The following is a 14,440-nucleotide window of genomic DNA, read 5'->3' as shown; positions in this document are numbered from 1 at the left end:
GCAGGGATGCTCTACATCTCCGACACTGTTTAAGATATTCCTCGAACAAATATTAAAACCATGGAAAAGAAAATGTGAAGGGATGGGAATACCAATCCGGGACAACTTCTTGTACACATTAAGCTTTGCAGATGACCAAGTGGTAACGGCTCAAGATGAAGAAGATCTGTGCTATATGCTCCGAAAATTAGAAAAGGAATACACAAAAAATCGACTGGAAATAAATCTAGAAAAGACCGAATATTTAACAACAGAGCAAGAACCAGTAAGAAACTTGGTAATGGACGATAATAGAGAAATTAACGGCACTGACAAATTCAAATATTTAGGATTTATACTTTTAAAAAATGGAACCACCGAGCAAGTGATAACCAGCAGATTAGCACAGACAAGAACATGTATTAAACAAATGAACGGGGTACTGTGGGATAGACAGATTACCAGAAATACAAAGAAGAGAATTTATAACACCTTGGTACGCAGTATAATTTCCTATGGGGCAGAGAATTGGGTAATAAATAAACGAAACAGGTCCAAAATCACAGCAACTGAAATGGACTTCATGAGAAGAAGCTGCAGAGTGACAAAAATGGATCGCATCAGAAATGACGAGATAAAACGAAGAAGAGCAGTAGAATAAGACATAGTCAGCTACATCGAAGAGAAACGTTTAATTTGGTATGGACATGTGAGAAGAACAGATCACACAAGGTGGATAGCAAAGATTTCGGATTGGAGCCCAATGGGAAGGAGGAAAAGAGGTAGACCCCGAAGATCATGGAGGGATGAAGTGGACGAGGCCATAGAAAGACGAGACCTTAGAGATGGAGGATGGCAGAACAGAAAGGACTGGAGACGTTGGCTAAAAGAAGGAAGGCGGCGAAAGCTGTAAAAATCCTTATATAGATAGAGATAGAATTCGACAGGTCACAGGAGGCTTGAATAATAAGTTCTAGCGGTATTTTGTGAGTATTTTCATTTTGAATACATTCTACGGACACAGTTGAACTGCATAGTTTTGGTGTTGGGTTTACTAAAGTAACTGCAGATCTTTCAAAATTTTCCCACTATACTATAGTGTAAGTACTATTTAAATGGGAATAAGCCACAATTAAAGGTTAAGGTAAGTTTATTGACGTTTCAATTTTCAATTCGAAACTCGTTCTCAAAATACAAAAATTCATCAATAAACTTACTTTAACCTTTAGTTGTGGCTTATTCCCATTTAAATAGTAATATACTACAATGGTTTGCATAAATATATAAAAAAACTTTATAATAGAACTATATATTTAAATAAATAAAAAAAAGACAGTTTTTGTTTTATAATGTTTATTTAGTCATTTAGCGCCATCGCTATAGTAAACATTTCAAAGCAGTAAATAGTTAATTATTCTTTCGTGGTCTGAATGTCCTGTTGGAAAATTTAATAATGACATCTTGAACTCTCATATTAGGTGTAAGGAACTGCTGCAAAGTATCGACTCCTTGTCTAGGTTGTCTGTCAAATGGATAACCCATTGAACGACGGTCGGGGTACAAACGATCCTTCACACCACAGAATGAGTCAGCACCGTTGCAAATTCCAGTAGTATCTTGGTCAATCTGTAAATAAAGGAAATATATATGAAATAACATAAATTCATTTCAAATTTAAAAGTACTTTACATACCCTGTCATCATCGATATTCGAAATCATTACGAAGAGCTCGGATCTAAATCCTGGATTGTCGGTATTACCCATTGGAATTAACATGTGTTGTGGCCATCCGCAACCGCAGAAGTTGAATTGAGCCAAGTTGTTGCCTCCTTCGGGTCTGTTGGTATCAAAGTCTCTGAAAGTTCTGTTAAACGGAATAGTTACAGATGAACTAGTTGAAGGCCGCGTAATTGTGTTCTGACCTTGCTTTACTAAAAGATAAAAATTAACTAATCAAAAGCTCATAAACAAAATTGTTCAATTAGGTTCAAAATAGTTAAAATAGCTGAAAAAATTACTGAATATAAACTTACAATTAACTTTAAATCTGTCCAGTTCAATAAACATATTCTTTTGATCCCTAAACAACCATGGATTTCCTCTTTCATCGAATTTGGGGGCCATAAATATTCTGCAAGTTCCTTGTTTGGCAGCCTCGGAATTATTTACAACAATACGGTAATTGAATGCCTGATGGTTAAGGTGAGTAAATCTGATGAAGACAGGACCACGTGGTTGAAAGTCCATACCTCGGGAGAGATCTACATCAGATTGTTGCCAGAATGTATTTAAGGTGTTAGCTGCACCTCCTGATTCTATACTAATACTTTCAACGGTGACTCCAGGATTATTCAGCTAAAAGTTAAAAAAATCATAAAATTATTTATTGGGTAAACAATAAAATGGTCATATTACCTGGTTTTCAGTATATCTTGGTAATGTAGACTTAAATTGCTGGAAGATATCATCGACGTAAGCATGCCATCTATAGAATAAAGGATCACGCATAGCTGTAGCTGAGTCACCCATGACACCAAATGATTCCTTAATATAACAGATTATAATTAAGGTAATTAGTATTATTATAATCTAAATATTTTAAGAAAGGTTATAAAATATTTATTACTGAATTAATTATAATATAAATTATAATTAAGTTAAAAAAAAGAAATTACGAAATTGTGCAAACTTCAAAAACTATAACATAATTAACAAATTATAACTTGTAATAAAACCTATCTAAAACTTAATAATTATACAGGGTGGTCCTTAAGTAATTGTACAAAAAGAAACCGTAGATTCTAAACTTTAAAATATTACGATTTAAGCCAAATTTTTTAAATAAAATTTTGTTATTAAGAAAGATACAGGGTGTTAAAGTGAAAATTTAAAATTTTAATTTTTGCTATAACTTTTATGTTTGTGAATATTTATGTATAAAAATTCTTAACTGGGTACTATTGAACATTATAAACGATAATTTGATGCATGCTTTAATGCATCTGATAGAGGGCGCCACATATGCCGCCTATGTGGCATACATTTGCACTTAACTTTTTTGCTCTTTAAGTTACCAATGTTTCTAGTATAAAATATTAAAGATACATTATTTTAACAAAAAAAAGGTATACTTGTTAATAACTTCAAAACTCAACAGTTTTCGAGATAATCGCATTTTACAAATCAACTACATAATTCAGATTTAACGCAATTACTCCAAGCAACGAAAGAAAATTAGACAGAAACATCAATACTTCTGAATTTTCGTATAAACTGCCTGTAATAAAGTTAATAGTTAACGAAATATTAAATAAAATAAATATATTAGCGAGATAGAATAGTAGGATTTGACAAAATAACTGGACAAAATAATTGGAGATTTATTTACATTTTTTATAAAATGATTTTATTGATTGGTACACCACCACATTATAAAGAAAAGTGCAGTGAGAACATATTTAAATACAACTTTCCTGAACGTTGGATTGTTCGTAGTAGGCATATTCCTTGATCACGTGGAGAGATATTAATATCATTATTTAATTCATAAAATTCCCAAACGAATACTTAATTATTATATTATGTTTATTATATATTATATTTATAATACTTATTATAAATACTGCAGCAGTTTATTTAGAACCAATGATGGTATTTTATATGAGACGATCTTTTATGGAATGTATTGACAAATGAATTAAAGAAAATGGTGGACACTTACTTTGACAAAAAGTTTTTATTAAGTTTAACTATTTCTTAATTTGGTTTATTAATAAAATATTTTGATTATGACTTTAATTTAATACACAACGTAAAATGTTTGATGTAAAATCCAATTATTCTGTTATTTTGTCAAATCCTACTATTCTATCCTGCTAATATATTTATTTTATTTACTATTTCGTTAATTATTAAATTTATTGAAGGAATTTTATACCAAAATTCAGAAGTATTGATGTCTTTGTCTAATTTTCTTTCATTGTCTGGAGTAATTGCGTTAAATCTGAATTATGTAGTTGATTTGTAAACTGCGATTATCTCGAAAACTGTTGAGTTTTGAAGTTATTAACAAGTATACCTTTTTTCTGGTAAAATAATGTATCTTTAATAGTTTTTATCACAAACACCGGTATCTTAAAAAGCAAAAAAGTTAAGTTTAAATGTATGCCACATATGTGGCATATGTCGCGCCCTCTATCAGCTACATTAAAGTATGCATCAGATTAAAATTTCTGATCATTATTAGTACCCAGTTATGAATTTTTATACATAAATGTTCACAAACAAGGAAGTTATAGTGAAAATTAAAATTTTTAATTTCTACTTTAACATCCTGTATCTTTCTTAATATCAACATTTTGTTAAAGCAATTTGACTTAAATCGCAATATTTTAAAGTTTAGAATCTATGATTTCTTTTTGTACAATTACTTAAGGACCACCCTGTATTAAAACTTACAAGATGTCTGTGATCTGGATCATGAACATAAGCAATAAAGACGTGTCCCATATTGTGCATGTTACCGTAGAATTCTCTGTTGGGAGAAAGAATACTGGCTTCAATCATATTTCCCAAAATATCAATACCTTCGTTCTCAGTAAGTTCAACATTGGTTCCGTCAGCCTAAAACAAAATGGTGCATTGAGCAAATTAAATATTATTGAGAATATACGTACCCTTGTAGCATTTCCAGAGTGTATGGCATCAAAGATTCTGTCCCTCCATCTTTCCAGATCATCAATATCTTGAGTTATCTGATCAGTTTCTCTTCTAAGGTTAGATAGTTTCTGGTTAGCTACACGAAAAGGCCAAGATCTGCTGGACACTAAGCTGTCTAGTTTTGGAAAATATGCTTCAGGGATTGGATTTCTCCAGTCAATGAATCTTTCGACACGTTTTAACCCATGACAGAGACGTTCATAGTTATATCTGAAACAATAATGTTATTTATATAAAATATTTTATCAAATCTTGAGCGGTTCTTTTTCACATGGTCCGATGGGGAATACAGTAAAACCATCAGTTTTGTAAAAAAACATTGTAAAACTTGTGCATGTTTAAACCACAAATTTTAGCATCGTAGAAAACAAATTAATATTTTTGCTGTCAGTGGCTGAGGTTATTGATCTAAGTTTTAACTTCGAAGCTTCCCGGATTATTGTGGCAAATTAATTTCTAATGAAAGCATAATCAATAAAAACATTGTCATCTTTGCTCTTTAGCAAATTTCAAGAATAGGATATTTTTAACATAAAGTAATTCTTATACTCACCTTGCAACAATTTGTTGATGCATGTAATAGAAAAGTTCTCCACGACGATTTTTATTGACAACATCAAAAGCAGCTTCGAATGGATAAACCAAATGCCAATGCCAATGATGGAGATTAATTCCCAAATCTTCTCTGAAGTATGCTAAACGGTGTTCTGGTTCCAGGTTAGAAGCAGTAAAATCTCTCGGTATTTCAATTGGTGTCTAAAATTATAAAATATATTAGTTTTTTAATAATTATTTATAATAAATTATTTTTTACCCTTGAATTTGTAGGCACAATGTTGGCTGCTTCTCTACCCTTGGCAAATACTTTACTGTCTACATATTTGTCGGGAAACGATTTAATAAACGACGGCAAATCTACGTCCTGCGTGTCAGATCTATGCAACAATGCAACTGAAAGAGCATAGTTAAATAGGTATGGATTAACACGATCCCTGGTATAGACAGCTACTGACAGAAGATCATCAACGTTGCGCATACCTAAAACAATACGTCGAAATGTTATGGTCAGTGCTGTCACATGTAGTTTTCCGATGTTTTCCTTACATTTTTACAGGCAGAAGACGTATTGAAATTGGAACGGAATTATTTCAGATTAATGTTCTATATATATATATATATATATATATATATATATATATATATATATATATATATATATAGATGTATATATATATATATATATATTATTGTGATATTTCAAGTCTTGGTGCGCCAAGCAATAATTAGCTAATTAATTTTTTTGATTAATTAAAATTATTTAAATGATATGATTATGACTCTATCACAATTTTTAATTCTTTTATCTCAGGGTTAAATTCGTGCTTCAATATCTATGCTATTACATGTGAAAGGTAAGGTCCAGAGAATACCGGAATAATAAAAAACACATATGATCTAACACTATATATATTGAAATAAAAATATTGAAATAATTCACACTCAAACGTTTTCAATAAACAAACCTCATATAAGGATTCTCAAAATTTTGTTCTCCGTACGTGAACAATCAAAATTTATGGTACAAACAATATTAATTGAAATCTCAAAATCCCAAACTATTCTAACTCTCCTAATCAAAATATTTATATCCTTTCTAAATTACGTGTAAAAATTGTGTTATCAATAAAAGAAAAAAAAACTGCAGAAACAAAAATATCTCTCTCTGATGATGAGTGGTCCAAATCCTTGTTCCTTGTAGACTGTATTATCTCCTCTCAACCGCTCCCTATGTAATCAGCAATCTTACACAGATTGTTGCAAGTATATCGTCCTTAATGATCTCCTTCAAAAGCACAAATCATTCAAATTATGATAGCCTTTCTCCTCTCGATAAACTGAATCTCTCGTTGGCCCGAGTGAAAAATGACTCTTGGAATATCTTCTCTTTACGATAAACTGAATCTCTCGTTGGCCTGAACAGTGACTCTTGGAATATAAGTAGAGAAATATGACTTACAATATTTTGCTGCTTCAGCTTCTGTCAGATACACTAACTCCACAAAAACTCACTAACATTCCACTACTGCTTGCTACATTTCAGGAACCGCCAGAGAACAATCACCGTTCCTCTCACAGACTTGGAAACCGACTGACTATATCTTTTCTCTCTCCCCAATCTCGCTAAACTCCCTCCTACATACTTATCCCACCTTTTTCAATCTCCGCCAATCAAAACTCGTCACAATTCCCCCATTTTTTCATTTCGATAACAAACAAATTTTTACCTATAATTATAAAATTTCCTAAAACTTATTTACAAATAATATTTTCTATAATTCTTAAAAACTAACAAAAACCTCTATCTAAAATCTCTTCTATTTGTCCCTAATCACTGCATTAATGTATTTTGGAAAACCCCGTTCAATTGTCTTTTTGTTTTCACTTAAAATTATGCGGGTCACTCAAGTATAACAAAGAAATAATTTATGCAAAGCTTACTTTTTGTTTGGTACAGGTAATTCAAGAAATTAATAGCTCTCCTTCTTCGAAATGTTTGTTGGATATTATCCTACTTATCTGAATTATTTTAATGTTATTGAATTTTGAAATGTTTTTAAACAAACCAATATTTTTCTCGATTTTACATATCATAACAAATCCCCGCCATTTGATCTGCCGAAAACTCTTTGTTAAATTTTAAAAATGACAAAAGTTTTCTAGGATCAAATTATTTCACTATGTTATTAAAATCTACTTATGATACTGACAAATGTCGTGAATGTTAAAATACCCCGTATATTGCCTGTCTTTATACGGGATTGGATATATTTTCGTTTTAAATTTTTCCAAGTATTTTCCCTTAGAAGAAAGTTCATAATTTTTAACCACTTGATTTACTTTATTAACAAAATCTCCATGGTTTCCTAAAATCTTCTCTATTTCCTTCTCCATGTTTTTTCCACAATTTATTTTTCTTTCATCCACCTTTTGTTCACATGTGTTCACTGTCCATAATACTTCTTCACAAAATTCTGGATTCTCGTCCATCAGTGCCATTTTTTCTTCTGTTTTCTTTTTATCCTCTAATTCCCTTTGGTATTCCGAGCACCATGTTTCTATTCCTTTCATTTCTCTGATGATACCTTCTTTTTCTTCCTGCTTCCATTCTGTTTTATCGTCGGTTGCCAACAATTCTTCTGTACCTTCTATTTCCTGTTTTTCTCTGGTCTCCATCTTATTTTCCTGCTTTCTTTTCGAACTCTTCTTCTTTTTTTTCCTTCTCTTTTTCTTTTCTGTTAGATCTTGTTCTTGTACTTTCGGTTTATCCTCTACAGTCATATCGATTTCTTTGCGTTTTTCCTGTGCATTGATCCTTCCAGAATTTGTTTTCCTATCTGTTTGCTTTTCTTCTCCTGTGTTGTCTGGTTCTGCTCTGATTTCCAGTTTATTTTCCGAAAAATTTATGGTGATATCTTTTTTCCTCAATTCATCAATTCCCGCTATCATATCATGATTTAAATCTTCAATCACCACACATTTCATAATATGGAATTTGTTTCCCACTCTTATCTGTACTCCCAAGCCTTCGTTTACTGTCGTCAAATTTTTATTGTTTGCACCCACTAAATCAACCCTAGGAATCTTATACACAAATCTGTCCAAATTTAATTCTTTTACTAGTTTTTTATTGATTAGCGATATCTCCGATCCAGAATCAATCACAATTTTAATCGCTTTATGTTTTATAAATGCATCTAAAAATATTAGATTAGAATTAGAAATTTGTCTGTCGTTTCCTATTGCTACATGATTCATCTCCCTTCTATTTTGTTGTTGGAAGCTCTGGTTATTTCTATCGTCCCTTTGTTCGTTAGTATTCCTATTCGGAGGATTTTGTGCATCTCTATTCCTGTTGTGATTTTCATATGTTCTCTGTTGTGTGTCATTCCTGTTATCGTAATTTTGTTGTCTATTGTAATTATTGTAATTTCTCGGCCTATATTCGTTTGTTGATCTGGGATGTCGGTTTCTCTGGTCATAATTTGATGAATACCTTCTTTCCGGTCCATTATATTGGTCATGTTGTCTTCTATTTCTCATTTCTTTTCTTTTCGCTTCTTTTAATTGAAGGAATTGGCACAAACTATCAATATCTTGATAGTTTCTCAAAATCACGTGATCTTCCAACGTTTCCTCAAAATGTCTGCTGATCATTTCTACCAGCTGTTCGGTAGAATATTTGTATTCTAGATATTTTGAATTGTTATATATCTGCAAAGCATATCTTTCTTCAGATATTCCCATTTTTTCGTGATATTTTCCATTCTGTAGCTCTTGGTTGATTTCTCTCTGTTTATTTTTCCCCCAGAAATAGTTGAGAAATTTATTTTCAAAATCTGTCCAATTTTCAAACTCATCTTCCTTGCTTTCATACCATAACGCTGCTCCTTCTTTCAAATGGTTTCTAATTGTTTCTTTGCAATCGTCAAAATATCTAATATGTTGTAATTTGGTTTTCAAATTTTTAACAAACGGTACTGGGTGTGTTTTCCGAATATCCCCGCCAAATTGTATTTTCGCCTCGCTTGTTCCATGGATGATAACTTCTTTTCTCTCTACCCCTCTTAGTTCAATTTCTGCCATTTGTTTTTCATTTTGCTTTAATCTTCTTTCTACTTCCTTCCTGTCTTCTTGTAGCGCATTTTCAAATTTTATTTCTAATCCCTCCAAATTATCTTTAATTCTCATTTCTTGTTCTTTCATATTATTTTTAATTTCATTAATCTCTTCTATTTGTTGTATCAGTTCTTTCTTTATCCCCTCAACACATCCTTTAATTTCCTGTTCATAGTTTTCCAAACGCTGCTCTATATTTCTGTTATTTAGTTCTATTGTTTGTTTTGTTTCTTGTTGATTTCTATCCATTTTATCCATTTTCTTTGATGTTTCATTTTGGTTTTTCTCTATTGTTTGTTTTGTTTCTGCCATTATTTGTGACTGGAGTTGCATTAGTTGTAATATTTTATCTATTCCTGATAGTTCTTTTCTCTCCTCAACTATTGTCACATTTCCTTCATTATCCGATACTTCTTCCAAAATTGTTTCATCTTCTCTGTTATCCTCCTTCCTTTCCTGCATTTTACTTTGTCTCCTTGTGACAGACATGTTGTTACTTTTTGTTATTGTTTTTGTCCCCGCCAAATGTGAAATTTTACAACACTCTATATGTTTCAGAACACGACAATATTTCTCCCCAAATGTATTAAATTTTCACGACAAATATCAAATATGCAATCAGTAAAATTCAAATAATTCAAAATAAATATCAAATGTACGATTGGTAAAGAAAATAAAATCAAATAATTCAATAGCAGTAAATATCCACTAACTACGATCAATCAATAAATCAAATTTATATTCCCTGGAAAAATTGTCAAAATACTTTCAAATTCAAATTCCCTCAATGTTATATGTTTTTATCTCTGGATTACCTGTACTTATTCCAGATCTCTTTCCCTTCCTTCAAATGTAAAGCTGCGATATTTTCAAGCCCCACGTTTTGGAAGCCAGTTATTGTGATATTTCAAGTCTTGGTGCGCCAAGCAATAATTAGCTAATTAATTTTTTTGATTAATTAAAATTATTTAAATGATATGATTATGACTCTATCACAATTTTTAATTCTTTTATCTCAGGGTTAAATTCGTGCTTCAATATCTATGCTATTACATGTGAAAGGTAAGGTCCAGAGAATACCGGAATAATAAAAAACACATATGATCTAACACTATATATATTGAAATAAAAATAATGAAATAATTCACACTCAAACGTTTTCAATAAACAAACCTCATATAAGGATTCTCAAAATTTTGTTCTCCGTACGTGAACAATCAAAATTTATGGTACAAACAATATTAATTGAAATCTCAAAATCCCAAACTATTCTAACTCTCCTAATCAAAATATTTATATCCTTTCTAAATTACGTGTAAAAATTGTGTTATCAATAAAAGAAAAAAAAACTGCAGAAACAAAAATATCTCTCTCTGATGATGAGTGGTCCAAATCCTTGTTCCTTGTAGACTGTATTATCTCCTCTCAACCGCTCCCTATGTAATCAGCAATCTTACACAGATTGTTGCAAGTATATCGTCCTTAATGATCTCCTTCAAAAGCACAAATCATTCAAATTATGATAGCCTTTCTCCTCTCGATAAACTGAATCTCTCGTTGGCCCGAGTGAAAAATGACTCTTGGAATATCTTCTCTTTACGATAAACTGAATCTCTCGTTGGCCTGAACAGTGACTCTTGGAATATAAGTAGAGAAATATGACTTACAATATTTTGCTGCTTCAGCTTCTGTCAGATACACTAACTCCACAAAAACTCACTAACATTCCACTACTGCTTGCTACATTTCAGGAACCGCCAGAGAACAATCACCGTTCCTCTCACAGACTTGGAAACCGACTGACTATATCTTTTCTCTCTCCCCAATCTCGCTAAACTCCCTCCTACATACTTATCCCACCTTTTTCAATCTCCGCCAATCAAAACTCGTCACAATTCCCCCATTTTTTCATTTCGATAACAAACAAATTTTTACCTATAATTATAAAATTTCCTAAAACTTATTTACAAATAATATTTTCTATAATTCTTAAAAACTAACAAAAACCTCTATCTAAAATCTCTTCTATTTGTCCCTAATCACTGCATTAATGTATTTTGGAAAACCCCGTTCAATTGTCTTTTTGTTTTCACTTAAAATTATGCGGGTCACTCAAGTATAACAAAGAAATAATTTATGCAAAGCTTACTTTTTGTTTGGTACAGGTAATTCAAGAAATTAATAGCTCTCCTTCTTCGAAATGTTTGTTGGATATTATCCTACTTATCTGAATTATTTTAATGTTATTGAATTTTGAAATGTTTTTAAACAAACCAATATTTTTCTCGATTTTACATATCATAACAATATATATATATATATATATATATATATATATATATATATATATATATATATATATATATATATATGTATATATATAGATATATATCTATATATATATATATATATATATATATATATGTATATATATAGATATATATATATATATATATATATATATATATATATATATATATATATATATATATATATATATATATATACATATATGTGTATATATATGTATATACTCGTTTTCATCGTTCTTGGCGTGTGCCTGAAATAAGCTACTACGGAATTTTTAATATTCGTCTCTCTCTGATACACAGATGCGTAATTCAATTGTGCGAGTCACGTTCGTCATGGTAAAGTGCGATGAGAAGGGAATGAAGAGACTACTCACGTCTCCCACTATTGTAGCAATAACACCGATGCGTTTGGTCGATACGGTGTCGGTGATAAGTTCGGCCTCTTTACGAATACAGATAGCTGGAAGTGACGTTGTTGGAACTTTGATTGATCTCCAACAATTGTTCGGGAGAAAGCTTATTAAATTCCTTTCCCCGTGCGTGTACAGTACCAAATATTTTAGGACCATGGACTGTACAAGAGTTTCCTTCGATATAGATAAGCAGACTTCACGGCGATGGTTCAGTATGTGTTTGGTTTTATAGGGGTTTGTACTTAGAGAAAAATAAGCGTAATTAATCGATACTACACATTTAATACCGAGAAAATATTTACAAAGGCACTATTACTAAATAAAGAGTTCGCTTTAATAAATTGTTCATTTTTATACCGGCTTTTTAGGGGCGCGCGACTATAGAGAAAAACTAAATGCACTTTTTTACCGCACTTTTGACAGTCTGTCAAATACAGTCTGTCGCTAAGATAAAATTCAACATTTGTGGAAACGAAAAATAAACTGAAATTAATATAAAATGTTGTTTTTACAACATACTCGCCCCCGTTGAAGCGCTGGCTTTAACACAAATAAACAGATTATATTATGCCAAGAGAGCATGCGGAAGAAAAAATACATTACAATTATCATCTTATACTAACTTAAATTAAATCGTCATTGGGTAGAGGACACAATTTTGTAATAGAGCGCTTGAAGACTCCATCTTTAGTTTTCACCGAGGCAATTCTTACTCTCCCATCTTTTCCGGGAAAGACCTCAATAACTCTTGCTAGTACCCAATGAAGAGGAGGAGTGTTGTCTTCAATCAGCAACACGAGATCGTTAGGTTCTAGGTTTTTATGAGGGAGAAACCATTTAGGGCGATTTTGAAGTCTATTCAAATAGTCGATAGACCATTTTTTCCAAAACACTTGTTGGAGTTTGGACAAATGTTGCCATAAATTCAATCTGTTTTCAGGAATGTGGATCACATCTTTTTCAGGAAAGGACGTAAGAGATTGTCCAATCAAGAAGTGTCCAGGAGTAAGATACGTAAAATCGGAGGGGTCATTTGAAAGGGAGCAAAGAGGCCGGGAGTTGAGCACAGCTTCAATTTGACCGAGAACTGTAGTGAATTCTTCGAACGTAAGCTTAACATTGCCAAGGAGCCTACGCATATGATGCTTTGCGCTCTTTATAGCACTTTCCCAAATACCACCATGGTGAGGGGCTCGAGGAACTATAGTTTTCCAGCGAATATGAGATGAGGCCAAAAATTCCTTAATAGAACGAAAGCTTTCCTTTTCCTTGAAAAACTTATAGAGTTCAAACAGCTGGTTGCGAGCACCAAGAAAGTTCGTGGCGTTGTCACTGAATATTGTTTGAGGGAGGCCTCTACGGCTAATAAAGCGTTTTAGAGCGAGAAGAAACGTCTCCGTAGAGAGGCCGGAAACGACTTCAATATGAACAGCTCGAGTCGACAAGCAAACGAAAAGAGCAATATACGATTTTAATAAAGGAGCCTTACGAAGGTTGGAAGACTTTATCTGAAAGGGGCCGCCAAAATCTAATCCGACGTGAGCGAACACTCGAGAGGAGTTTAAACGTTCTTTTGGTAGATCTGCCATGATCTGGGTAGCGGGTTTGGCACGAAACTTAAAACAAACCATACATTGGTGAGTGACCTTCTTGACTTCTCGTAGTCCATTTAGAGGCCAATATTTGAGACGAATTTGTGACAAAGTATTTTGAGGACCTGAGTGACAGAGTCTGACATGTTCTCTGTGGAGGATGAGACGAACTACACGATTTTTTGAGGGGAGGAGAAGAGGGTATCTTTGATCAAAGGTAACGTCTGAGTTTCTGAGGCGACCTCCCACCCGGAGCATTTCATTCTCATCCAAAAAGGGATTTAGGGGTAAAAGACACTTATTAGATAGAGTTTTACCTTTCTTAAGCTCAGAAATCTCACTCGAGAAGTTGGAATACTGAAGCATCTTAATAATCTTAAGTTCAGCGTTTTGAAGTTCGCTGACTTCAAGGGTATTAGTTAACTTGCGAGAAAGCGGTTTAGCATTATTAGCAAATCTAAACATATAGGCTAAAGTTCTTACAAACTTTGAAAAATTGGAGAACCTATCAGAAAGTGAGGTGAAGAAATCTATTTGATCATTTCGAGCGTGGAGAATGATTTTCCTTTCTTCAGGCAACTTGGAAGTATACCCCTTTGGGTTGTATTTCAATAAATCCAACCGAAGTTGATTTAAAAATGGAGGACCATGAAACCATAAGGACGAATTTATTAATTCAGAGGGTAGCATTCCTCGGGAGAGTATGTCGGCAGGATTCTCTTTGGATCGTACGTGCCTCCAGTGAGC

At 32.5% G+C, this 14,440-nt stretch overlaps 1 protein-coding gene across 1 annotated transcript in view; it reads right to left on the bottom strand.

Annotated features, from left to right (window-relative positions):
- Nucleotides 1–1,315: 1,315 nt before the first annotated feature.
- Nucleotides 1,316–14,440, bottom strand: part of LOC140444555 (uncharacterized) — a 66,307-nt gene continuing 53,182 nt past the window's right edge. The window contains 8 exon segments of the mRNA XM_072536316.1: nt 1,316–1,605; nt 1,673–1,911; nt 2,014–2,335; nt 2,396–2,524; nt 4,439–4,603; nt 4,657–4,909; nt 5,253–5,455; nt 5,514–5,737. Coding sequence (XP_072392417.1) covers nt 1,387–1,605; nt 1,673–1,911; nt 2,014–2,335; nt 2,396–2,524; nt 4,439–4,603; nt 4,657–4,909; nt 5,253–5,455; nt 5,514–5,737 — 1,754 coding nt within the window. The 3' untranslated portion in view covers nt 1,316–1,386.

The sequence above is a fragment of the Diabrotica undecimpunctata genome, chromosome 6, assembly GCF_040954645.1.
Source record: "Diabrotica undecimpunctata isolate CICGRU chromosome 6, icDiaUnde3, whole genome shotgun sequence".
NCBI lineage: Eukaryota > Metazoa > Arthropoda > Insecta > Coleoptera > Chrysomelidae > Diabrotica > Diabrotica undecimpunctata.
Note: the sequence above shows the minus strand (reverse complement) of the source record. Positions and strands in the feature narration are given on the sequence as shown.